Genomic DNA, 27283 nt, shown 5'->3' on the forward strand with positions numbered 1-27283 from the left:
TTATCATAATGAACTTAATTTTAGCAGAAATTTTTGATAGTTCTATCCTGCCTATAATTTTTATAAAGTATAGGATTGAATAATGTTTATTGTCAAAGTTGATTATTTTGTATCTTCATTTCAGATTGCCCTGTAACAACAGACCTTCCTGAACTTAAGGTTGAAATGACATGTGTCTTGTTATCTTCCTGTACTGAGGTTGACTGTTGTATAGATGTTGACATATTTCCTCATTCCTTAAATGTTGTCCTAAAACTGGATCCCTGTGATGAAAATCTCATTGTTGGCATTGAGAACTTTATTTTTTCAATATCTCTTTATGAGTTCGATTGGGGTAAGTAAGCTATGAATGTCATAAAAAATGTGGTTACCATTGGTTGTAAATTTGATGCATAATCAACTGATATGAGTTTTTGAATTAAGACCTTGTAAATATAATAATCTGTAGCTTTTGTTTAGCCAAATTTATGACTAAAATTGATCATCACTTAAACTGGTTTATTGTGACCTAAGAATGTATTTTAGGAAAATTAAGCTTAAAGTAGTCATATATTGAAATGAGATGTAGGGTATATGTCAGTATGACAGCAATTCAATGGCACAGACACCTAAAATACATGTAGAGGTCTAAATATGTTTTTCAACAGCCCCAATACAATATGGAGACTTTAAATGCCCTGGGTTTGAAAAAAAATTACAGTAATTAAAGTTATAGCAGACACTCAAAGATCTTTCACCAATAACAAAGACAAAAAGATATAAAGATGTAATAAAAGACAATGCTTTCTTATAATGGAATATCAACCCAAGAACTTGTGGAAAGAATGGATTGCATGTCGTTTATAAATGTGTTATGAACATTTTAGAAAACAAAAACCATGTGCTACAACATGTATAATGATAAATTTATGTACATGTCTACATACACTTTGAAATTTGGTGTTAAAATTCTTTTTGTTCATTGAGTTTCTTATTTAGATTTTTATTCTAGGAGTCAGAAAGAAACTTTATTTGAATAGTGTTATTCGTATGGAGTAAGTATTTTAATAGAAAATTTTTCATGACATTATGATATATTCTTTTTTGATGGTATTTTCTTGTCTTTGCAACATTAACAATAAATAACAAAGCTCAATTTCCTTCTATTTATTCATGGCTTAAATTTAAAAGCTGAAGTTAAAAATTTACCAATTTTTTAACATATGATTGATATTTTTTTTATTTAATCAAGAGTAGCTTTAAAAAATATCTTACGGTAAATCAAAACTACCAAATTGGGGAGCTGATAAATCTAAAATTAAGTCACAATATCTCTTTCAATGAAAATTGCATTAAATAGAATTGGACATAAAAGAATGTTGTAAAGAAGATGAAGTATTTCAAATGTGACAGTTTCCCAATTGCAATTGGTTACAAATCACAAGCTTACACGCAGATACCCATGTTTCCATTCAGCTTTAGCCACAGCTATATATAACTTGAATACAAGTCAGTTATGTAGTGAGGTGAACTGACTTGAATCTTGTCTTATTTTTTAGTTATTCCATATATGACCTTAAGAGTGATTGGAGTTACTTGGTAGATATGAATGTCAGTGTTTGCTTTGAATCTTCCAAGCCATGTTTAATTGATCAAGCAGTCCTGAATAAAACTAAACTGGCAAAGAAACCATGCAAATGGCAGACAGGATTTAGAAATTCAAGTAAGTTTGTTTCATTTATACCTTTCTTTTTTAGCTCACCTGGCCCTAAGTAAGCTTTTCTCTTCACTTGGCGTCTGTCGTCTTCCTTTGTTGTCGTCCGTCGTCGTCTGTTAACTTTTACAAAAATATTCTCCTCTGAAACTACTGGGCCAAATTTAACCAAAATTGGGCACAATTATCATTCAATGCATATGTCTGTATGCAGATTTGCTTGAAATTGCAATAATGAATCTTGCAAGATTTTACATTCTTAAAAAATCACAATAATGAACGCACACAATAATTTCTGAATTACAGTAATTGAATCTGGTAGTGCAAGCTAGTGCATTCCACTGTATGTTAATTAATTTTAGTAGGTACTTATGTCAATATATATTTGTTCAACTGTGACCAGAATAACAAATTTTAAATGCCCTTTCTTCTATTATTTTCAAAGTCATTTCTATGGCAATTGATATAGCAAGCCCACAAAGTCTATATCAAACTATAAGTAGTACACTCAGAAGTTTTTAGACAACTTTATCAAAATGAGATCTCTCAGAACAGATGCACAGCTTATTTTCATGAAGATTATTAGGCCCAGCCCTCTCAGGCATTGTCTATTGACTTCGAAAATTTTGCTTAGTTTTGCACTTTTCATTTTCATGGATATTATATAGCTCTGACCCTCCTCATGGTTCATTAACTTTGAATGTTTTGCATAGTTTACATGTTAATACCAGTATGAATTTGAATGTAAAAAAATTGATGAAATTTGTTTTTATAGGTTTTAGTCTATCCTCATGGAAGAATTCATCTGGGGTTGACCCTTCTCAACCATTGAGGCAGTTGGAGATAAGAAAGCTTGAAGAAACTCTTGGAATAGCTCCATTCTTGTTGGACAATGCTTGTCAAAGATTTAGCTCTCCATATGTTCCCCAAAACAATGGATGGAGAACAGGTTTGCTACATACTTTATTTCATTACACTTGCTCATTTCTTAGTGTAAAATTATTTCATCAGGCTGCATTGCTTAAGTATAGTTAAGGTATTGTTCAGTGATAATTTCTCTTGAATGAGTAATCCATGACTGCAGTTAAAATCAATAAGCTTATACATAATGCAAATAAAATTAATTTTACTGTAGTAATTGTACTCTATTTTTGTGAGAACATGCAGTATAGTTAACATATGAGGAAAAACATTTTTTTTTATAGATAAAGGCCATAAAGTGACTACTTTCAGTTTGTTGACCAACTTAAGAATCATATTAAATATCTGATTTTTTTCATCTTTGACAGAAAAAAGGCCTTCTGTTGACAATAGCACAGGGTTATGCTTGTAGATGGTCAGGTTAATCACTTAGAACCACTTTATGTGCAGGATTTAAAATCTTTTCAGTATCTCGTAATAAGCCTTTAGGTCAAACAATAGGTAAAGTAATCAGTAAATTAACGGTTTTGCTATAAGGTACCAACCTTTTGGGGGTATAATATCATATTCTTTATGATTATTTTATAGATTGTCCACAAGAGATGAGGAATCTACCATCACTCATAAGTAATATGAACTGTTACATTGATCAGTCTTGCACAGCAGTACAGTGCTGTATTGATGTCAATGAACTTGGAAAGTCTTTAGAGATAGGAGTCAAGATTGATCCATGTGACTTCAGGTTGACAGTGTGGATAGAGAAATTGAGCTTTGATGTTACATTGTATGACTATCTGTGGGGTAAGATTTATCTGTACAAATTGAATGACTATCAGCTAAAGGTTTGGCCAATCTTTTTTTATACGACCGCAAAAAATTTTTGCGGTCGTATATTGGTATGACATTGGGGTCGTCGTCGTCCGAAGACACATTGGTTTTCGCACAATCACTTTAGTTTTAGTGAATGGATCTCATTCAATACCACAAAAGGAAGGTTGGGATTGATTTTGGGGGTTATGGTACCAATAGTTAAGGAATTAGGGGCCAAAAATAAGCATTTTTGTAACTTCCAGACAATAACTTGTGTGTTAGTGTATGGATCTCTCTGACATTGTACCACAAGGTTCCATATCACATAGGGAATGCTGGGATTGATTTTGGGGGTAATTGCCTCAAAATTAGGAATCAGGGGCCAAAAAAGGGGCAAAAAACAAGCATTTTTCTAGTTTCATGACAATAACTTGTGTGTAAGTGTATGGATCCTTCTGAATTTGTACTACAAGGTTCCATATCACAAAGGGAAAGCTGGAATTGAGTTTGGGGGTAATTGCCTAAAATGTTTAGGAATTAGGGACCAAAAAGGGGCCAAAAATAAGCATTTTTCTAGTTTCCAGACAATAACTTGTGTTCAAGTGTATGGATCTCTGAAATTGTACTACAAGGTTCCATATCACAAAGGGAAAGCTGGAATTGAGTTTGGGGGTAATTGCCCAAAATGTTTAGGAAAAAGGGGCCAAAAATAAGCATTTTTCTAGTTTCCAGACAATAACTTGTGTTCAAGTGTGTGGATCTTTCTGAAATTGTACTGCAAGGTACCATACCACAAAGGGAAGGCTGGGAATGATTTTGGGGTAATTGCCTCAAAAATTTAGGAATTAGGGACCAAAAAGGGGCAAAAAACAAGAATTTTTCTAGTTTCAGGACAATAACTTATGTGTAAGTGTATGGATCTTTATGAAATTGTACTACAAGGTTCCATATCACAAAGGGAAAGCTGAGTTTGAGTTTGTGGGTAATTGCCCTAAACATGTAGGAATTTGGGGCCAAAAAGGGGCCAAAAAACAAGCATTTTTCTAGTTTCCAGACAATAACTTGTGTTCAAGTGTATGGATCTCTCTGAAATTGTACTGCAAGGTATCATACCACAAAGGGAAGGCTGATATTGAGTTTGGGGTAGAGGAATCTTAAGTGGGTTCAAAAATCTTTTTTTTTGGGGGGGGGGGATATTTTTTTTCCCTTTTTTTCCTTTTTTTTTTTTTTTAATTTTCCATTTTAAGTTGGTTATTTCTGATTTATATATAAAAGCAAATAATAATGATATGGTTTAAATAGGTAAATTAAAATTTTTTAAGTTCTTAGACCACATTCATTCTGTGTCAGAAACCTATGCTGTGTCAAATATTTAATCACAATCCAAATTCAGAGCTGTATCAAGCTTGAATGTTGTGTCCATACTTGCCCCAACTGTTCAGGGTTCGAACTCTGCTGTCGTATCAAGCTGCGCCCAGTGGAGCATTTTATTTTATCATTTTGTCACTATTAACATAAACATGGCCCTGAAATATTTAGATAAATTTTCAATTTATTATACCACTAGCTACAGTGTTCAGGAGGATATACTGTTTTGACCTGTCTGTCAGTCTGTTGTTTTTACCTTCTATTTTTGTCTGATCCTTTTCAAATTTGGACGAAAACTTCAATTTATCAATATCTAGCACTTGATGCATTATTTGAAAGCAAATGTGTTGAACATTGTAACAAAGCATATAAAACAATATACACACAATACACGATAAAGTTATGGTTTACACCCAAAACAATTGAACTGTTAACCAAATAAAGACAGATTAAATTTAACTGTTATAGAATTATTTTTTTAGAAATTGATAGCTTTTGAAATCAAATAACTTATATGTAACAACTAAGATCAGGTAACAGGACTGATATTTTTTTCATGTTTGCCTGAAAAAAATAATTTCAGCCTTTCTTGTCAAAACTACTTGTGTAGCAATCTGAATAAGATTAAACCCTTGTAACATAATTGGTGAACAAGTGAAAGCACACACTGTAAATAATTTGCAATATGACCTTTTTTCAGGAAAACAAGAATATTTAGATTTGTATGGAGTCATTCAGATTTCGTAAGTTTGTTTGTTTTCTTTTAATTTGATATTATAAAAAGCAAAAGGGTAGCAAGTTTGAAGTAATTTAATACACATAAAATCTGGAAGTCAAAAAGATAAAAAATATCCTATTCGGCTACCTAAACCTTTTATAGACTAAAAAGGTTATGATATCCCTTTTCTGAAATTTATCAAGACTTTCTTTTATTATATAGAATAAAAAAATGTGGTATGATTTTACTGTAATGTGTTTATTTATTGTGACCACAATCATAAGTTTACGAAAAAAGATCCTAATTTAGTACAAAAGGTTTCAGTGCTAACTCAGTGCAAATTCTTACTACAAAATGGTGAATACAAGTTTCAAAAATCCTTTGTTTTTAATATGCAGTGGACTAATGTGTACCTGTGATACATTAACTGTAAAAACAGATTTAAAGTTTTTTATCTTTATTTCAGATTCCTAATTAAAAACTTGTATGAAGAAAAATTATATTTAATTAGCCTAAATGCATCAGTTAATTTTGATGCCAAAAGTGAAGCAGAATACAACATTATAATGGAGAACAACCTACTACCAAAAACAGTCTGTGATTGGTCATCCGATTTCTATATTCCAGGTATGTGTACATAACTTTTTATAATTGTATACACCTATATGGCCTAAATTTTGTTATGTAATAGCATAAAACCCTATTTTCACCATTTTTCAAGCTGCAAGTGATTTACTCTCAATTTTAGCAAGAGCTATTGAAAAAATATCAGCTGATGAAATCAAAATTGCTCAGATTCATTCGGGTAAATTTGTCACGAAATAGAATTTCCTTCATAATATAAGTTCCAAATGGAAAAAAAAATTCTGGAATATTATTTCCACTGGAATAAATATTACAGTATATGTTCCTCATGGAATAAATGGTATAGAATATTTTTCCAACAGGAACAGATATTATGACATTGTTTATAACAAAGTTTCCAGTGGAACTTCTGTTAGGCGGAACAAATATATGCTGACAAATTGATAGAATAACTTGAAACAAGTTTTTTCACCTGAGCAATAATGATTTTGATATCTAACTATTTATAGGCAGCCTCTGAAAAAATTTAAACTGATCAGTTGCAGGAAAATTTGTTGAATTTGTGATTTTGGTTATAATATTTTAACAGAACGCTGTTAAATGACGACTCTTCCTTTGCTAATGAAATGGAAAAGGGATAATGAATGAATTCATGGCAAAAATCTGCAAAAAATCAAAGGAATGTGCTGTTATTGTTGTTAATTAACTCAGAGTGACAATTTCAGTGCAAGTTAAAGACATTCCTATCACCTTTTTCTAGAATGATTTTTTGCTATATGCCAATCAATCTACGTTTGTATAAAAAAATGAGATGTGATATCATTACCAATGAGACAACTATACACCAAAGAACAAGTGAAATGCAGAACACAGATGTGGGTTATATTAACAGATTGCAGACTATTATGGGAAACAACATGTTACAGAGCTTTCTTGCACTGTAATTATCAGTATGAAGTACAAGTAGTATGATATACTTTTGTTTCTACTATCATACAACCAGTGCATACAATTATATCTTTTACTTTTTAGATTTTTCATTAACAAGATGGCTGCAAAAGAAAAACTTAAGGATTGGGGATTCGATACCAAATAATATTTTATACCAGTTGTACGAGGAAACAAACATAGGCCATTACTTTCTGGATAACAAGTGTTCTAGACTGTTCTATCCTTTTGATAATAGTTTGACTAAAGGTACAGTTATTTTTAGACAGATATATGATTTCAAATATCACAATTATGAGAAAATAGAGTGATTTTGCTGACCACAAAATATTAACAATATTGGCTCAATGTGAGTTTTGCAAGATTAACTCGATCTACTATCACTTGGCATAATTTGTCAGTAAATATTTGATAATGGATAGTTATCCATGGTTTCCTCATTTCCTTGACCAAAAAAATTACATTAATGTATAGAAAGTTAAATTAATCCCATCAAATATGCATACATAAACTTTGATTAAAATGTTTTGCTTTTAATTTTTTTCAAATTTATTCTAGAGAGCACGCAAAGAACTTATTCAAAACTTGAGACCAACCTTTCATTTTCATTCTAAAACAAAACAAAACACTAATTTGTATTTACTATTAGTAACATGAAATCTAATATTTAATCTGTAAATAATAATAAAATTATTTGTTTATACATTTATATTATGTTATTTGTTGTAGATTGTGCTATGAACATGTCTTTGTCGATGTTACCATCAGAAGTATCCTGCTTTGTCACAGACACCTGCACAGGCATTCAGTGTTGTGTTATGAACAATTTATTACAACAGACATTTGAAGTCTCATTTCTGTTGGACAGTTGTTCAAAGAGAATAAGTATCAGTATAGAGAAAATACAGTACAATAACACATTATTGGATTTTAAATTTGGTAAGATGTAAATAGTATGTGCAAAAGTATTAATCTTTAATATAAATTCATGAGTTACTTCCACTTATAAATATATCCACTAACTAGTCAAACTTACCAACTGTACCCTCAATGCGTGTAGAAAATTTTAAAACTAGTATGGTGAAAATCAATCCATCCTGTCAGTCTTGTACAAAATTCATATTCATAATTACTCGCTAACATGTTCTGAGTATGTTGTAATAATTGCCACTGGAATTTAAGCAGTCATTCATTCATCCATTCCTACCTCCATCAATTCTTCCCCCCGTCCATCTATCCACCCAAGAGTTTAAGAATTCTAACTGGATACAAGCTGTAAGAAAGATAACTTATGAGGAATACAGTATATTCAAATGAGAATTACTTAAACTGCTGCATACATTTCTTTGCAAATGAGGAAAAAGAAGAAATTTACCAATTTTACAACAAACTTAAAGATACCATAGGAAGTGTGCTGTTGTATTTGTGTAGTAAAAGTTAAAACGAATCTGTTTGTAAACATCTGTAAAGTATTTGCTGTTCAAGTCTTTTGTTTTATTTATTTTAGGGACTTACTACTCCTTCAGCTTACAAGGAATAATTCAAGTTCTGTAAGTAAATTCTAAGACCTATTTATTTGAGTCTTTTTAGTCGGTTGAGGAAAAAATGTATCAATAAGGGTGTATATTCAATACATTTTAAACTTGAGTTAAAGTGATATGTTAAGCCATCTGCATTTGAAATTAATTGACTGTTATTAGTTTATTGTCAATGTTAAAGCAGTACCTACTTACCCCCAGTCCTGGACACGGGTGACCCTTTGGATAAAAATAGAGCATCTGTCAATTCAGATAGACAAAAATTGGAAAAGTATACATTTAAAAAAAAATGATGCAAATTTTAAACTTTTAACACTATTTCAGATACAGTATAGAAGACTTGTCTACTGAGAGGTATTACTTAATTAATATGAAAATTATGTTTTGCTATGAAAGTACAGAGCCTCAATGTGACCATCAGTTTACCATTCTACAAAATACAAAACTTCCCAAAAGGCAGTGTGATTGGAATAGTGGATTCAATACCCCAGGTAAATCAATTTTAGGATTTTACTAGCACTAAAGTAGTCATAACTAATAAGAAAAAAAAAAAAAACCAACTGAAAACTATTTATTTTCAAATTATTTGACAATGTATAGATATGATTGTAGGTAGAATTTTGCATGGCTGAAATTCAAAATATTATGTCCAGATTAAATGTATACCAGTAACTTGAATGGACGAAGGGGTTTGTGAAACAATGAACTGCTCTTAATTTTTGAAATGTCAAACCTTTTATAGCTTTGAAATCTTGACTTTTGGTGATAAGATCTTATTTCATCTCATCTGCTTACTTACATTCGTTAAATTTCATTTTGGAAAATCTACTGATACATCTAGTTGGAATGCAGCTTTATTTATCTTAACCTTTTTGATATTTTTTTCTAAAAGAAAGAATGCTAATTGATTTTTTTACATACTTTTTAGGATTCTCCTTGGACACTTGGTATAATCAGCATTCATTGTCATCTGGCTCAAAATTGGAAGATTGGATGATTTCTGAACTACTCGATGATCTTGGGATATCACCATATCTACATGTTGAACAATGCTCAAGACATTTACCACCTTTTTACCCAAGTTCTCTTGGTTGGAATAAAGGTAGGAAACAATAGTTAGATATTTATAAACTTTTTTTTTTCATTGCACATGTTGTAATGAATTTCTTAAAATAAAAAAAGAACAATTAGATCGAAATTTGAGATTTCAGCAAACAGTCATCATTATCAATATCTGGTATAATTTCTTTGATTATATTTTTTTTTTTATTTCCAGGTTGCATGAAAACACTCAACCTTCCACAGATTTCAGAACCAAAAACCTGCTATATAGATACCAGTTGTACCAAAGTAGAATGCTGTGTAGATGTAGACTTTATTCCATACTCCTTCCATACTTACCTGAATATAGATCCATGTAAACAGATGATAACTGTTGGCATTGAAAGATTCCACAGAAACATTTCACTTACAAACTACCAATGGGGTATATTTTCTATAAGTTTTTTTATGTCTAAAAATGTTAAGCTTATCAATATTCAAGGTCAAAGGTTTGTTACTGCCTTAATAAATGAAATGTTTTATTACATATTGAACTGTTTTAAATGAAAATCTATGTTTTGTAGTTTCATTCTTGCTTTTGCACACCAAATGATTTTAAAATCATTCCTGCATTGTAAATACAATTGCTGTAACAATATACTTGTATGATGTAAATCTGAATGTCCTTTTTTCTTACTTTTGAAGGAGAACAGGAAAGTTTTTGGCTTGCTGGTGTATTGCGTCTGTCTTACAGCATAGAGGATTTTAGTGGTGAAAGCCTGTACTTAGTTAGCCTGAATATAAGTGTTTGCTTTGAAAGTTTCAAGCCTTGTCACATGTCTGCCCAGATACTCAGTCAGACCTGGCTGACTAAGGCCTTGTGTGCATGGGATACCCACTATTATCAGTCAAGTAATGTATTACTTATCATGTATAGTCCAACAGAAACATCCATTCTCTGTTCTGAAACATTCATTGCTCTGATTTGAAGAATACTTGAAAATATAACTTTTTGGCATAAAACAAGTACAAAAGTTTTGCATCTCTCCACTTGACACAATTGTAAGGGTGGAACCTTCATTTACTCTAAAATCATTAGTTTCATCATGTTCTTCTATTAAAGTAGATTTATCTTAAGTTCATTTTACTAGCTATTTTAATTAAAAGATAAGTATATGACAAAGGAACAAAAATTGGCTAAAATTGAAAAGAGGTGATGTGATGTAAATATTGGCTCAGACCTAATGATAGGTCCAAGTTGACTGTTAGATCATAACACAGGTATATCCTTAATAAAGTTCCATTATCGAAACAAACAAAAAAATGCCTGAAGCTCTGGTTATGCTACAGCATATAAAGATGCTCATTTCTTTTAATTCTCAGCCTTAAGAAAGAATCAACAGAAGATAGTGATACTTTGGCTCATCTTGCTAGATTAAAGGGACAACTATTCCCTAAAGGACAAGAATGTGAACAACACACACAGTATGACCTTCAACCATGAGTTAAACCCATACACAAGAAGCTAGAAAATGCAAAGAGAAACAAGATTTCAAACAATTCAAAACTTTTACCAATTGCCTGATTTAAACAAATAACATTAAATGAAAAACAATAATGGCAGACAACAACCACTGTTCTTCATACAGGCTCAAAAACCTCCTGTCTCAAAACAGACTCATAAAGAATGTGGGGGTAGGCACAGTGTACTGCACTTGTCAATCACATATTTCAATGTTTTGATGTGGTTAGAGCTTATGATGCAATATTTGTTTATATGTCCTTAAAATGTGTTAGGAGTACGTTTTTTTTTGTCATTTATATACAATATAAATATATTTAAATGATAAATGACAGTTGCACTGTAACACATGTACACTATTCATTTTACAAATACAGTTTCCTCCTTTTTTAGATTTTTCCTTGGCAGACTGGCTACAGACAAAAGAGATGTCACTACCACTGCCAAATTATGGACAGCTCTTATTGTTTGAAGATACTGGCATAGCTCCATATTTACATGGTGATCAATGTGGGGAAGATATTTCCAAGTTCAACAAATTATTCTTTACCAATGGTTGGTAAAAGTATGATTTAGAGACAGTTTCATCATTTTGCTTCAACCATTAGGCAATGGTCATATACATATTTTCTACCATCCAATGAAGCAACGAATATACCTGTGAAAAAAAATTTCTCCCAGCAGCTGATTTTCTTTAACTATATGTTCAAGAGGTTTTTACAGTAGTGTCCGGTAATTCCGCCCATCCAGTAAACCCGCCCACTCCCATTTACTTCCATAATTGTCACTTCTGTGAATATTTCATCTGCTATTTTATTCAAAGAAACTGTACTTATCATCACTGCATGTTTTTAAAGAAAAATCCTTTATTACGAAAATATCTAGTGATATATATAATACAGTTCCTAAAGCTAACAATAATCATATTATTGCTTACAAAACTCATTTCTGACTTTAAATTTTTTTTTTTTTATTGTCTGGAACCCCTTTATAAGTGGTCTATTAATAGATCACCATTTTCCTTTCATAAATATGTGATAAACTGGCCCTCATACATATTTACTGCGGATGGGCGAATTTACCGGACAAACACATTTCCGATAAATGCACAGGTGAACCACTGGTTTTGTTGGTTTTTAAATTTATTTCAGATATTTTTGGGGAAATGAGATAAACTACTCAATATTGATTTGTCAGTGAATTGATATATATTAAATTTGATACAATTTGTATACAGTTAAGCAGAAATACATACGATCAAAGCCTTATGTGGGCGGATTTACGGGACTGCATCGTAATTGTCTTTTTTTTTTACAATTTTTATTTTTTTCATAATCCTAGATTTTTTGTCATTTTGGTTTTGATGGATGTTCTCTCTTGGATAATCATGCTACATCTCCTTATTTTTATATTGTTTTTATGACTATTTTGCAGCATGTCCATTGGTAACACCAGTAATGCTTTCCATAGAGATTCCATGTCATCTATCAGCATTATGCACTGGTATAGAGTGTTGTATCCATGCCAACAAGTTAAACAGAGACTTCCATACCATAGTTCTGGTTGATCCATGTTCTTATGTCGTTACTGTTGGCATTGAAGATTTTGTATATAACACTTCAATAACAGAGTTTTCCTTTGGTGAGATCAAATTTTACCAATTTTTATCATTTCTTGTAATATATAGTTGTGGGTCACAATATCAAACTTTTCTTTGAGAGTAATTACAGCAAACAAGTTAAAATAATTTCTGTGTTTATAGCTTATTTATGATTTGTAGATTATATTTGGTAAATTGGTTTTACAACTTTTAATTTTTGGTTGTAGTCTTTTCATTTTTCAAATCAATGAAGAATATAACTTTCCTTTGGATAATTTAGCTACTTTCACAAAAACATAAAACCTTACAGTATGTTTTAAAATTTGTACAAATTGATTTTTATAATTACTTTATAAATTTTAGGTGCTGTAAAGAAGTTCTCATTAGCAGGAATTGTGAATATTGAGTATGTATGCATTAACATAGATTTTTTGTCTAGATTTCAGCCAGTTTTAAAATCTGAATTGAGTTTTTTCACATTAAATTGATTTCAGTTTTTTATAAATTCCTTCAAGTTTAGTACACACTGCTACATATACGAGAAAGAAAGATGAGACCCTGTTGTGATAGTTGAATGTGGTACATTTTACTGCTTATTTAATGACAATTGCTAGAGACAGATTATAAGTATGAAGCAAGTACAGTTTAATGAAAGTATTCTCCCTGTCCAATTCCAGTGGTTGACTTCCTGTTTCATGAGAAGTTTGGATTGTCAAACTCCTAATTGTCTGACTTGCTAATATGAAAAGCACAAAACTTCTTTACTGTTCTTTGTAAATACTTTTAGATTGGTCATCTACTACCTAGAAAGGAAACATTCATATCTGGTATCAAAGAATATAAGTATATGTACAGAGAGTCGAGATACATGTGAACAAGGCTATGTGATACTGGAGAATATAATGCTACCCATCTTGCAGTGTAGTCATAATGGTGGATTTGTCAAAGAAGGTATATTTGATAAAAAAAAAGGGTATTCTGTAATAAGTTCTCTCTGCCTTGACACATTTGTTTAATAAGGAAGCACAATAGAACAACTCATGTTAGAAGACTTTCAGAAGATAATTAAACATTTCTTTTATGCTTTTCATAGTTTGTAGGACTTTGAAGGATTTATCTTTAACATAATTCACATTAACTATTTTTATATAGATTTTTCACTATCAAATTGGAAAAGTGAAAGAGGACTTGCTAAGAATGAGAATTTGACCAGTATTGCAGTATCTGAGTTGTTTGAACATCTTGGTTTGTCTTACTATCTTCTTTCTATGAGATGTAACCACTTCAGTAATTCGTACAGTCCATCTACCAATGGATGGAAGTCATGTAAGTACAAACATACACAATATTGAATTATTAACTGGCTGTTTCTTAATTATTGGCCCTTATTTAGGTTCAAGGTTAGCTGTATTGGCCCCAGGACTTAAAAAGGCTAGGAACATAATGACCTAATACATCTGATCAAGAGCAAATACAGAAACAGCCAGCTTAATGGCAATTGATCCAATACAGTGTATTGTATTAGAAAGCAGAACAACATTATCAGTATTGCACAGGCTGATTCATTTGAACTGTATTTATTTCAATTTTAGGTGGAATTTATTTTGGGTTTTTTCAGAAAGGAATTTCATAAATATATATATTTTAATCTTGGTATTTTGAAAGTCACATTTTTTTCATTTGAGTACATTTATAGAAGATATGCACATAAATAAATTGGAAAACTTTGTTTGAAATGGCTGCAGTTAGTTTAGGAATGCTACCTTTACAGTAATTTAACTAATAGATATTTTAATAATGATGTGAATATAAATTGATGCAAATTCATTTATTAAATATTAACACGGCCATTTAATATACATGATATAGTATGTACAGAAAATGAAGAACTGCCATCTATGTCTGGAGAAGTGAGGTGTAACATGGGTTATACTTGTGACACAGTCAGCTGTTGTGTTGATATAGTAGATCTGGATAGAACAATGGAAGTATCATTATCAATAGACCACTGCAATAGGAAACTAACTTTACAACTTGAAAGATTGTCAGAGGAAATATCATTGATGGATTACAAATGGGGTAAGTCTGAAATAAAGAAAATATTATGTGATGTGCACATTTGTGCTCAAGATTTTGTTTTCAGTTGATTTTTTGTTGAATAAATCAATATTTAGTCATATATAAATTAAGAATACCATGAGAAATGACATTAATAAACTTGCTAAGTTGATGTGGTAAAAATTTGCCATAATTATTTCCGCTAAAGTAAAGAGTAATTTAATTTCGAAATATTCTTATTCTAGTGTACAGTCACATTTTGAAAGGACACAAATTTAAAAAAGATAAATGGTCTGATCTATTTTGTCTTACATGGGTTTGAATATAAAATAAGAGATGAGGTATGATTGCCAATAAGACAATTATCCAATAGAGTTCTTATGAAGTGGAAATTAGCAACTGTAGGTAAACACACGGCACTCCAAACTTATCAAAACCAATATGTATAGTCAGCTTTAAAAGGCCCCAACATAACTAAATATGAAACAATTCAAGCAAACAAACGAAAGCCTGATATGTGACAAAACAAAAAACAAAAAAAATATTACAAACAGAAACCAACAAAAGGCACTGAATTACAGGCTCCTGACTTGGGTTGATTGTTGTATGCTTTACATCCAGTGGCAAATATTTCATGCATGTTCAGGACAAGGACTTTGGACAGGTATATATAGAATGTGGTGGGGTTACACAGGTTTGTGAGCTCTGAACTGTCCCTCAAACCAGAGTTCTCAAAAAGTGGTGGTCTGAAGGTATTGACCACCAACATTTTGCAACGGACCAATACAATTTTTATACTTTGCAATAGAAATAATAGTGAGGACCACCAGGGAAAAAAATATTTTGAGAACTCTGCTCGAACCTGGGAGAGTTGTGTAACAGCACAACATAAAACAGATTGTAAAGTTCGGTTTGAAAATAACTTCCTTTGTAATTTTAGGTACTTTGATAAAGCATGGACTTGTTGGTGTGTTGAGAACTGAGTAAGTTTTTTTTAGTTAAAGATTATAACAGGTAATTTAGATTTAGAGTGATTTTCTTTTTGTAAATGTTATTACTATTTATGACATACTTCTTTTGAGTTGAAAATAAATAAGATTTAGCATTGGCATCAATTATAAGAAAAGTAATATAAACAAATGTTCATTTACATAAAAAAATGAACAGTCATCAGTGTGTTTGAAAACTTGTGCATATCTCTTTTGTATGAGAGCCATGTATTATTTTACTGTGGAAATTGAAAAATTATATTTTCAATTCATAAAAAAAAGTTTGTTAATTTCACAGCTTTTTACAGCCCATTGAAATTATACAAGAAGTTATATCAAGGTAATTGCTATGTCAATACTTTAATTTTTATAGAATTGTCGTTTACAACTTGGCAGCAGAAAACAGTTATATGGTATACTTTAACATTTTGGTGTGTCTGGAAGCAAATGGTACCTGCTCAGTAAATGAAGTCATCCTAGATGGGAGAAAAATAATCAAAGAAGTCTGTGACAGATCAAAGGAAAATGGTAAAGCAATCCTTTATAGACATTTATAGAATAAGCTAGGAATAAAGTGACATACCAATTTCAGAAATGACCAAGGATTTTGTGTATTAAAAGTACATTTCAGTGAAAAAGTTTCTTCCTTTCCTAATTCAATGATGTATTATATTTTTTTTGGAATAATTGATTACTAACTGGATTTAGTTGTTCTCAGTTCTTCATTTGTGTAAAAGTGGTTTCAACGCTTTGCCAGTTGGGCAACATAAAAAATAGGTGACCATGTTGTATGATTTTACAAAAAATTACATCATGTGTTTCTATACAGTGTCTGATGAGCCACATGGGGTGACATTTCTTCAATCACAAAACCATGTTTAGAAAAGTTAAACCTTTAACGGTTCCTCTGAGAAGATTTGAATATTTGTCAAATTTAGGGGTTCCTATCTGAAGTGCAATATCTAAATTGCTCTTCTCTTGTCTTTTGCATGTTCAGTTAAATTTTCCAATGTTTATATATTGTTATGTGAGATAAGTCTTTGTAAGGAAGAATGTTATTTAAATGTCTGCATCCGAAACCTAAAAATACTATGGGTGGTTTCAGTAACCTAGAAAGTTAATTTAATCGTTTATTATATTGCCTTGTTTTCAAAGGCTTGAACTTTATTTGTACATAACACAATGAATTGCCATAAATTTTTTAGAATATACATTTTATTTAAACCTGAACAGGATAAAAATGCTAACTAACTGCATGTAAAAATTAATGTAACAATTGGAGACAAAACTTTGGTCATCTTTGGCAAAATACTACTTGTCTTCCTTAGATATGATTGATGCATTTTGGCAGCCACTCTGATTTCATCTTTTATTTGTTTTAGAAGTTTCTCTGGCTGCTTGGCTTGAAGGGAAGAGCTTGCCAAAATCTTCAGAGAGCTTGCCTGTGTGGGCAGAATTTCAACTAAAACAGGATCTGAAAATAGATCAGTTTCTCAAAGAGAACCCTTGCAATCTTAAAAGTTACAATGAGAATGGTTTGTAAGAGTAATGTATTTGTTAATTATTTTCTAACCACCAAGATTTTACAGGTCACCAGGACTTATCTGAAATTCTAGTGTCAATTCATAATCAGAAATATAGTTACAGCTTTTCTATAAAAGCATGCAAAGCAAACCTTTGATCAACTTGCTTGCTATGTTTGTTTGGATATTTGCAAACAATAGGTTAGGCAGTCTGTTTCAGTCTGTTTACTATATACTGGAATTTGATTGGGCAATAAACATTAACTTCATTTCAAGGTTAAGTTCCACATTGTATGTTAATTTTTATTGTCCAATCAAATCCCAGTATATAGTAAACAGACTGAAACTCAGCCTACCTATTGTTTGCAAACATCCAAACAAACAAAGCAAGCAAATTAATCAAAGTTTTGTTTTGCATGCTTTTGTAGAAGAGCTGTAATATTACTGAATTTTGTCATGTATCTTTTCCAGAATTCCTGTATCAAAAAAGGTTGTACAGATTATATATTAATATGGTTATACATAACTTTTACAATGCTATTTAATTTTAACATGTTCATGGTGGTTTACAGATTATCACAATTCAGTTAAAGTTATTTTTAAAGAATTTTTAAAACAATTTTATAGAGAATACATAATTTGTGTTGTTTGAAGACAAGATGACTGTTATGCTCAATGTTATTATAGAATACTCGCTGTTACAGCTCAAATTTGAAAAAAAAAAAAAAATTATTCTGTTGTTAAATTAATTATCTTTCTGTTAGCTTTGCATTATTTCAACTCCTTTTATTTTCTACCCATGAAATGAATTATTGGTGGAAGGAAGTAAGAGAGAGAAAAAGTGCTACATGTTCATGTATTTTACTCTTTTTGAAATTATTATTTTGACTGATTTCCTTATTCTATTACAGAATGTCAGTCTGCAGATATGAAAGTATTACCAGAGGACAAAAATAGTAGTTTTTCATGCATTGTATCTAAAGATTGCAAGAGTGTGGAATGTTGTGTCAATCTTCCAGTCTTAAACACATCAGTTACACCTGTGTTCAGTATTGAGGAATGTAGAAACATCTTAATACTAGAAATTGACAATTTAGTTCATAATTTAAAATTGTCAGAAATTTTATATGGTAAGTTTTTATAAGATGATAATTTTCCAGAGTTTAAAAGGGTTATATTAGTGCAACAGGTTTGTCAGTTTCATTTCTTATGTTTTATACACAGATACCTTGATTTTTGTATTTTGTGCAAAAGGGCAGATTTGTTGTGTTTAAGTTTGAAAATGTTATCACACTTGAATTGTATATCATGTTGGGGTGGAATCAGGGCTTAAAAAAAATTTAAGCCAATCATACAATTTTTTTCACCCTGTTTAAATGTCTTTTGCTTTTGTATCTAAAGGCAGTCAGGGCAATTAAGGCAACCACAAAAAGGGATTAAGGGTAAGGCATTTATGCACACAACACCTGAAAACAGTTATTACATATTTTGATGTTCGTTCCCTTTTACTGGCAGTAAATTGAACATTTATATTAGTTGGGTTTAGGTATGACGATACCTTTGGAGTGCAAATCCTTTCAGGACTTAACTGAGTGCTTTACTTTATTAATGCAATAACATTCTGACAAGAAAGTCCACTGGCACATGTTTTCGTTATACTGGATGTTGACTTGACAGTGTTAAAGCTTGGACCAGAGACAAAATACATAAAATCCTTGTATAACGTTTATATTTCTGTCAAACACCCATTTGAAAGCTTTGTGTCTTTTCATGTTTCTTCAAATGAATATACTTGAGAGAAACATACCATAGACTAAGTTGTACAACTTATTTTTTTTATTTTGAAAAAACTTTTGTATGTATATCTCAAAGATATCTAATTATGATACTAAAAATAGGCTTATTGCTTATATTTTTAGGTAACCATTACACCTTTGGATTACTGGGAATAGTAAAACTAGAGTAAGTAGAGTCATTTCCATGTATTCATATCAGAAAAATATATTTAAATAGTTTAGTTGCATTTTATAAGGGTTGTTTGTATTATGTTGACATTGTCATCCTAGTACAATGCCATTTGGTCAGACCACTCTGTAGCAAATGCCTTATTCTTTACTTGAGATCTGTTTAAAATTCTAGAATCTTTTGATTTCAATTTGTAAGACACATTAATTCAGCAGATTTTAATGTTTGATAAAACAAATCTCTTTTATTATTTCAGCTACATTATAGATACACCCTCTCCAGATACATTCAGCCTCAACCTAAATATATCTGTTTGCATGGAACCAAATAATGATTGTGAGTTTGAGATTGTGATCTTCAATGATACAGTTGTTAATCGGCAAAATTGTGACCAAGCCCCTGGATTCTTGAACCCATGTAAGTAGTAGTTTTCATGGAAGAATACAACTTTTTATAAAGTATTTGGCTTGTAACTTCCAAAATTTCAAAAGTAGTTTACAGTCAAAATGCAATAAAAAAGAGTATTTTAGGTTAATGCCTTTTTAGCATCTGTTTGTGGAAACAGAATTTTTACTGTGACTGCAAGTATTTCACTCTTCCATTACCCAATCAAGCTGTACACTTTATAAGAAATTTATTGTCAGACTAAGGAAAATATTTTTTACAAGACATGATATATTAAAAACCACCAGCTTTTATAAATGTTTTGGTTTTCTTATTTGCTTACAAGACCTAATAGACTAATGCTGAGTCATAGAAATCATCTTGGATTCAGTCATGCATCCATCTGTTTACATGGTGACACATCACCAATATTGGTAAATTAAAGCATCTTATAAGCACGGATTTATTTATAGTACAAATTGTTTGGGTTTTTTTTTTCATATTGAATATTTTGTTTGGAATATATAGTTGGTCATTTTTATGTTTTATTATACCCCACGCAACGAGTTGCGGAGGGTATAATGTTTTAGACCCGTCTGTCCGTCTGTCCATCTGTCCGTCAGTCCGTCAGTCCTGTTTCTTGTCATCGCAACTCCTCCCAAACCACCAACAGAATTTCACGAAACCTTTTAAGATAATAAGGACATACTATGTAGTTGTGCATATCGACAGGAAATTATGATTCAATTTTTTTTCTAGGAGTTACACCCCTTTGAACTTATTTACTTTAATGTACTACTGCAACAGTTTGTCATCTCAACTCCTCTGAAACCACACAACAAAATTTCATGAAACTTTGTAGATAATTAGGACATACTACGTAGATGTGCATATCGACAGGAAATTACGATTCAATTTTTTTTCCAGGAGTTACGCCCCCTTTGAACTTATTTGCCCAATATACTACTGCAACCTTTTGTCATCGCAACTCCTCTCAAACCACACAACAGAATTTCATTAAACCTTTTCAGATAATAAGGACATACTACGTAGATGTGCATATCGACAGGAAATAACGATTAAATTTTTTTTCTAGGAGTTACGCCCCTTTGAACTTATTTGCTTCAATATACCCCTGCAACAGTTTGTCATCGCAACTCCTCTGAAACCACACAACAGAATTTCATGAAACTTTGTAGATAATAAGGACATACTAGGTAGATGTGCATTTCGACAGGAAATTATGATTCAATTTTTTTTCTAGGAGTTACGCCCCTTTGAACTTATTTGCTTCAATATACCTCTGCAACAGTTTGTCATCGCAACTCCTCTGAAACCACACAACAGAATTTCATGAAACTTTGTAGATAATAAGGACATACTATGTAGATGCGCATATCGACAGGAAATTATGATTCAATTTTTTTTCTTATACAATTTTTTTTTCTGACAGTTATTTTATTTCTCCAGTGACAATGTGGGGACGTGGGGTATGTGAGCGCGCTCACTAAGGTTCTTTAATTTTTTTTGTTTTTTTTTTTGTAGCATTTTCACTAGAGGACTGGTTAACAAGTAGAAATATGACCGTGGAGAATACAACAGTTATTACAGCCAATGATTTGATGACAGAACTTGGTCTCTCTGATTATATTGGGTGGTCAAATATTTGTGATGTCAACATGATGCCTTATAATGGATCTGTGAATGGATGGAAGAATGGTAAATTTGTGTGGTTACTTTATCTCAAATCTTAACTGACATTACACCAGAAGTGATATGTTCAATAAATAATTTTTCCATAGACTGAAACAAATACTTAAACCCATCTGAAATATTGATGTTTTCTCCTGTTGACCCCAATTTATTTAGCAGGATTCCTTACCTTAACTAAAAACAATATGGATTCTTCTGTATGTCTTGTTTTCAATTGTTTAAATTGGAAATACTTTTGTCCACATTCAATTAGACAGAACAAAAATACAAATCTTCTTAAACATTGACGAATTCTACTGTTTACCCCTATTTATTTAGCAGAATCCCTTACCTTAACTCAAAACAGAATCTGTTCATTTTTTTCAATAGCTTAAATTGAAATTACTTTTATCCACAGTCACTGAAGGTTCAAATTACAAGAAGAGTGATTGCTAAGCTGCCTGGAAAATTGTATAGACTCAATTTTAACTGTACACTTATTGTTCTTTTGATTGTTACATGACATGTTCTTTTCTTCAGAATGTACTAATATAACGGCACCATCTATCAAGCTAAATCATAGTGTTGCTTGCTACATTACTGAGACTTGTGATAAAGTTACCTGTTGTGCTGAAGTTCCTGTTCTTAAAAGATACATCTATTCATCTGTCAATCTCAGAACTTGTGATTATATACTTGAAATAGACCTTGAGGAAAATCACTATGAATTCAGCTTGATTAATTATAAATGGGGTTGGTTTTAATTAAGTTTCTTCAAGTAATACTCAGTAGTTAATTCTAAAAAGCGATGTGAGATATACTTCAATGAGACATCAACACAACAATAAAAAACTAGTTCTAGGTCAGTCGACATAATCAACAGTAGACCAGTGTCTATCTTTAAATTGAATCTAGAAAAATTGTATCAACAGAGAATGTTAAAGTTCTATCAAAACTAATAACTGATTAAGGGTACATTATGGTTTTAACATTTAGATCTCTTATTCTGATTTGAGACGATTTTAAGTTGTAGTTCTAAAAATTTGAAACTTATATTTGTTATCCCTTTTTAAACTGGTTTTCCAAAAGAAAAATTCAACTCTTAAAATAGTGAAGAACTGAGGTGGGAGGCTTCCAACAGTGTTTGTGCAATAACTTATGAACCATTCAATAAATGCTTTTTAAATGTTTTATATGTTGTTACTGATGACAAAATAGAGGTCAAGATCAATATTGACAATTTTCACTTTTACCGTTCAGGAGTTCTTGATAGATTGGAAAATAGCACTTTATGTTGCTTCCTTCCTATAGCTTATGAACTGTTCACCCAATGTGGTTCAAATTTTGATATGTTGCTACTGATGACAAAATGGAGATCAAGTTAGATTATGGCATTTTTACTTTTAGCTTTCAGGACATATGATTCTTGATAGATTGGAAAATAGGCACAGAACGTGGCAGTTCAAACAAGCCTGAAAGCGCCATACATTAGAATACCTCAATTTCAATCACACTAGCTGCCCTTTGTAGTTCAACAATGCTTACCTTCAAAATACATAAAACCTTGTTTGCTGTCAATTTAACAACTAATTTCTTGTTTCAAAATAATTCACCCATTTTGCTAATATGAAATAGACATGGATCATATTTTGTCCTGAATTTCCAGAATATATTGGACAAATAGAATTATGGTTCAATTTAGGCAAACTCAATGCCTATACCAGTTGCTGAAAATTATAATTTTACATTTCATGCTGTAGATGTATTGAATAACCCAAGATATTGAGTTGGAAACTGAATAATATAAAAATAAGAAGATGTGATATGATGTTAGATTAATTCATTTATAAGCTTCTTTGCTTAGTTTAATTTTGAAGATAGTTTTGTGTTTTCTCATTAATGAATATATTTTAGGTAAACAAGAGAGTATACAGATTCATGGAGTGTTACAGCTTGTGTAAGTAGATTGATATACCTTTTATAGGCAAAAAATAATAAAATAAAAAACTACCATAATTATCACAGAATTCCTTTCAAATAACATGGCTAAATAAACTCATCATAGAAAAATGAGCATTGTTATGATTACTGTTTTCTGATAAACTTGTATATGACTACATACTTTATTTTAGATATGCTATCCATCATATTCCTTCTGAAAAGTTATTCTCATTGGATGTGAAAATCAAGGCATGTTTTGAAGAGAATGGGACTGTTTGCTTGTATGACTACACAGTTATGGAGAATTCCAAGCTGCTGTACTCGCAGTGTGATCTGAATGTAGAAAGAGCTCCATTCAAAGGTATGAATTTAAAATACTCTTTTTTACAAATGGTTTGGCATTGGTGGCACAGTTCCCACTGAACCTTGTCATCTTCTTTTGTGAAACCAGGAATGATGTAGAGGAGGAACTCTACAAACTATGTTCATTTGGCAAAATGTTTAGAAACTTTATAGTATTGATAATTGGGAGATCCCTAACTGGTGACTGTTATTATATTTTTACTACTGTAAATTCAGAAATTATTGCGTGCATTTATTATTGCGATTTTGTCATTTTAGACTAAAATTTTAATTTTTGGCGATATTCAGAAAAATCCTATTTAATTCATATAAAAATGCGAGTTTAAATTATTGCGAGTATAACCCTGTCGCATTTTTCACAATAAAAAATAAATCCACACTTAGGTTAGTTCATGCAAATTCTATTTATGTGGTTGACACCAGGAAATTATTTTATTAAGTCTCCCAAACGAAGTTAAGTTTGGGAGGACTTATTGGTTTTGCTCAGTTCTTCTTCTTATTCCTCTTCCCCCGCTTTTAAATTTGAACTTGTCCGCACCCCTTCTCCAAAACCGCTTGTCAGATTAACTTAGGGTTTCACAATATGTTAGACTAACATGTCTAGTGGTGCAATCAGGGTTTTGTTTGTGCAATAGGGTTTATAAAGGGGTACTTTGAGGGGCAAAAAGAAAGGAGGGTTTAACTATAGAACCCTAAGAGATTTTATTTTTTAAAACTTTCAAATGATTATAAATTGAATACCGTTTGTGATGAACACAATCTTTTTAATTGAAAATGTTCTAAATGATAAAGCACATTAAATGAAATACAGGGTTAGTCCCCAGGGGTCACCCACCCCCTGCCATTTAAGAAAGTTCTAATACCTTGTAAGTGGTCAAGATCCCCACCCCTAAACCATATATATTCTGGTTTGTCATGCTAAGATGGTTTGAATGATATACAGGGTTAGTCCCCAGTGGTCATCCCAACGCCCTGCCATTTGAGAAAGTTCTAATATCTTGTAAATGGTCGAGATCCCCACCCCTAAACCATATATATTCTGGTTTGTCATGATAAAGCACATCAAATGAAATACAGGGTTAGTCCCCAGGGGTCACCCCCACCCCCTGCCATTTAAGAAAGTTCTAATATCTTGTAAGTGGTCAAGATCCCCACCCCTAAACCATATATATTCTGGTTTGTCATGCTAAGATAGTTTGAATGATATACAGGGTTAGTCCCAAGGGGTCATCCTGACCCCCTGCCATTTGAGAAAGTTCTAATATCTTGTAAATGGTTGAGATCCCCACCCCTAAACCATATATATTCTGGTTTGTCATGATAAATACAATTGAGAATGGAAATCAAATGAAATACAGGGTTAGTCCCCAGGGGTCACCCCCACCCCCTGCCATTTAAGAAAGTTCTAATATCTTGTAAGTGGTCAAGATCCCCACCCCTTAACCATATATATTCCTGTTTGTCATGTCTCAAACATTTGAATGACGTATAGGGTTAGGCCCCAGGGGTTCCCCCACCCCAATGTTCTAATATCTTGTAAATGGTTGAGATCCCCACCACTAAACCATATATATTCCTGTTCGTCATGTCTCGAACATTTGAATGACGTACAGGGTTAGGCGCCAGGGGTTCCCCCACCCACAATGTTCTTGTATCTTGTAAATGGTCGAGATCCCCACCCCTAAACCATATATATTCTTGTTTGTCATGCCAAGATGATTTGAATGATATACAGGGTTAGTCCCCAGGCATCACTAATGCATATAACTTTCCTGGACCAAACCAATTTTCACTAGACTTTGCCCAATGTCAGGCGACCCTGGGAATTACGAATTATGGGAGCTTCGTTTGGGAGACTTCGTAACAGCATCCTGTTACAATCATTTCTTGTCTTAAAATGTTTCTTTTTAATTTAGGAATTTCTTTTGATCTGTGGCAGCAGACAGAATGTTCATTACAAAAACCACCAAGTGGTAAGTATAGTATGGATTAGAATATAAAATTTGATACAAGTGGTTAAACAGCTTTTATATTTGAATGACTGTCACTACTGATCAAGTTGTAAAGCAAAATATTGTCCTATGAAATATTGTCTTGGGGACAATATTGGACAATATTTCATAACTTTGTATCATGAAATGTTGTCCCTATCTATGAAATAATGTCCAGGAAAGGAAAAATTTTCAGAAATTTTGTCCATATTCAGTCAATTTTTCATAGATAAGTAGTATGAAATTTTGTCTTGTTAAAGGGACATTATCCAAGGTTATATATTTTGTATATTGAGACAATATTTCATAGATGAATAGTCATGAAATTTTGTCTCATGAAAGGGAGGTTATAAACATTTAGTATTTTTGATAAAAGTATAACTAAAGTATTTTATTTGATTGATGATAACAAACATCAATTTATGGTTATACACATACTTTTTATGAAAAATGTTTCAAATAAATTCCAGAAATGGTCACAATTTCATGGCAGAGGATTTCTCAGTGAAAATACAAGATTATGAAATATGTTCATGGACAGTTTTCACAGTGAAATATTGTCATGGACAGTATTTCATGATGAAATATTGTCCACGGACAATATTTTATGTGAAATTCTATCCAACGGACAATATATCATTGGGGACATTATTTTATGTTACAATTTATTTATACAGGAGTTATGTCCCTTGGTGAATTCTCTAGAAAATTTCATTGAATACACTTCTCTCAGGTGTACAATTCTTGCCAGATATTTATAAGATTGATATCATAGATTTATATCAGCAATGTTTTGAATGATGCATATATCAGAAGGTCTTTGAAGAGTGCAGACCAAGAATCCGGAAATTTTTCCAGACAATTTCGGTCATTTTGAGATGTTTGAAAAGTTGGTGCCCCTTTTCAAATTGTCGATATCAACTTGACTATATTCATAGCATCAACGAACATGACGAACTTGTATTGCTGTTTCATCGCATTTACTAAGTAAATAACTTACCATTACCATGAAGGACAGTTTAGGGAAGGCAACAATCTAAAATTGAAATGATATTAATGACTCAAAATGGTTAATTTCTCAGACATTGCTTACGTTTCTTTCGATTTGACAAAAGTTAAAACCGGAAGTTTGCGATATTTTAAAGTACGAATAATTCCAGATTCATTTCCGGGATTTGTTTTGTTTATCAAACTGACAGGAAATCACCGGCTTTTTATGGCTTTTTTATTTTATTACCTTTAAAAGTGTTTGAATATAACAGATAATAGTTGCACTCGTTTAATTTAGCATGAAATCAATTTGCATTTTACGATTAAATATTAAATTTGCTGAAGACAATTTCATGCATGCGTATTACATAGTAAATAAAGCACATGTGTTACTCATGAAAAAATACTTTTTTCTACGTTAATTTAGATTTAATTTTTAAATCAGAATTGATGACTGTCTTTGATGAAAAGTAAATAAATAATGAATACACTTGTCAGGGAACTTTAATGTTTTAAAGATATTATTCTGAGCTTGTGATCACTGTCAGGTGTGAATTAAAACCACAGGTAAAAAGTGATTAGCGATCATTAGCCAATGTTTCCAGGAGGCATTGATATAGATATTAGGAGGGCACTCAGGATT

General features: G+C 31.6%; 2 protein-coding genes and 1 long non-coding RNA gene across 3 annotated transcripts in view; all 3 read left to right on the forward strand.

Annotated features, from left to right (window-relative positions):
• The first annotated feature begins 9868 nt into the window (after positions 1-9868).
• Positions 9869-11688, forward strand: LOC127720041 (uncharacterized). The gene is made up of 3 exons (XR_007990594.1): positions 9869-10067; positions 10328-10534; positions 11538-11688. It is a non-coding gene; the product is annotated as an uncharacterized LOC127720041 (long non-coding RNA).
• Positions 11689-13646: 1958 nt separating this feature from the next.
• LOC127720898 (uncharacterized) lies at positions 13647-23316 on the forward strand. The gene is made up of 11 exons (XM_052227639.1): positions 13647-13695; positions 14614-14823; positions 15743-15785; positions 16165-16319; positions 17174-17326; positions 18226-18444; positions 19234-19276; positions 19536-19696; positions 21209-21382; positions 21896-22108; positions 23270-23316. The coding sequence occupies exons 1-11, from the start codon at positions 13647-13649 to the stop codon at positions 23314-23316; spliced, it is 1467 nt and encodes a 488-aa protein (XP_052083599.1).
• A 2263-nt stretch (positions 23317-25579) lies between these two features.
• The window catches only part of LOC127720043 (uncharacterized), a 133790-nt gene continuing 132086 nt past the window's right edge, over positions 25580-27283 (forward strand). Inside the window, exon 1 of the mRNA XM_052226449.1 lies at positions 25580-25632. The gene's annotated coding sequence lies outside the window, so the exon portion shown is untranslated. The remainder of the gene's footprint in view (positions 25633-27283) is intronic.

The sequence above is a fragment of the Mytilus californianus genome, unplaced genomic scaffold, assembly GCF_021869535.1.
Source record: "Mytilus californianus isolate M0D057914Y unplaced genomic scaffold, xbMytCali1.0.p SCAF_11, whole genome shotgun sequence".
In the NCBI taxonomy this organism is placed as follows: Eukaryota; Metazoa; Mollusca; class Bivalvia; order Mytilida; family Mytilidae; genus Mytilus; species Mytilus californianus.

Coding starts and splice junctions, on each gene's coding strand:
- LOC127720898 (XM_052227639.1), top strand. CDS start 13,647: ATGCTACCCATCTTGCAGTGTAGTCATAATGGTGGATTTGTCAAAGAA. Junction 18,445..19,233: donor ATTGTCAGAAATTTTATATG/GTAAGTTTTTAT, acceptor TTATATTTTTAG/GTAACCATTACACCTTTGGA. Junction 22,109..23,269: donor CTTGATTAATTATAAATGGG/GTTGGTTTTAAT, acceptor AATATATTTTAG/GTAAACAAGAGAGTATACAG.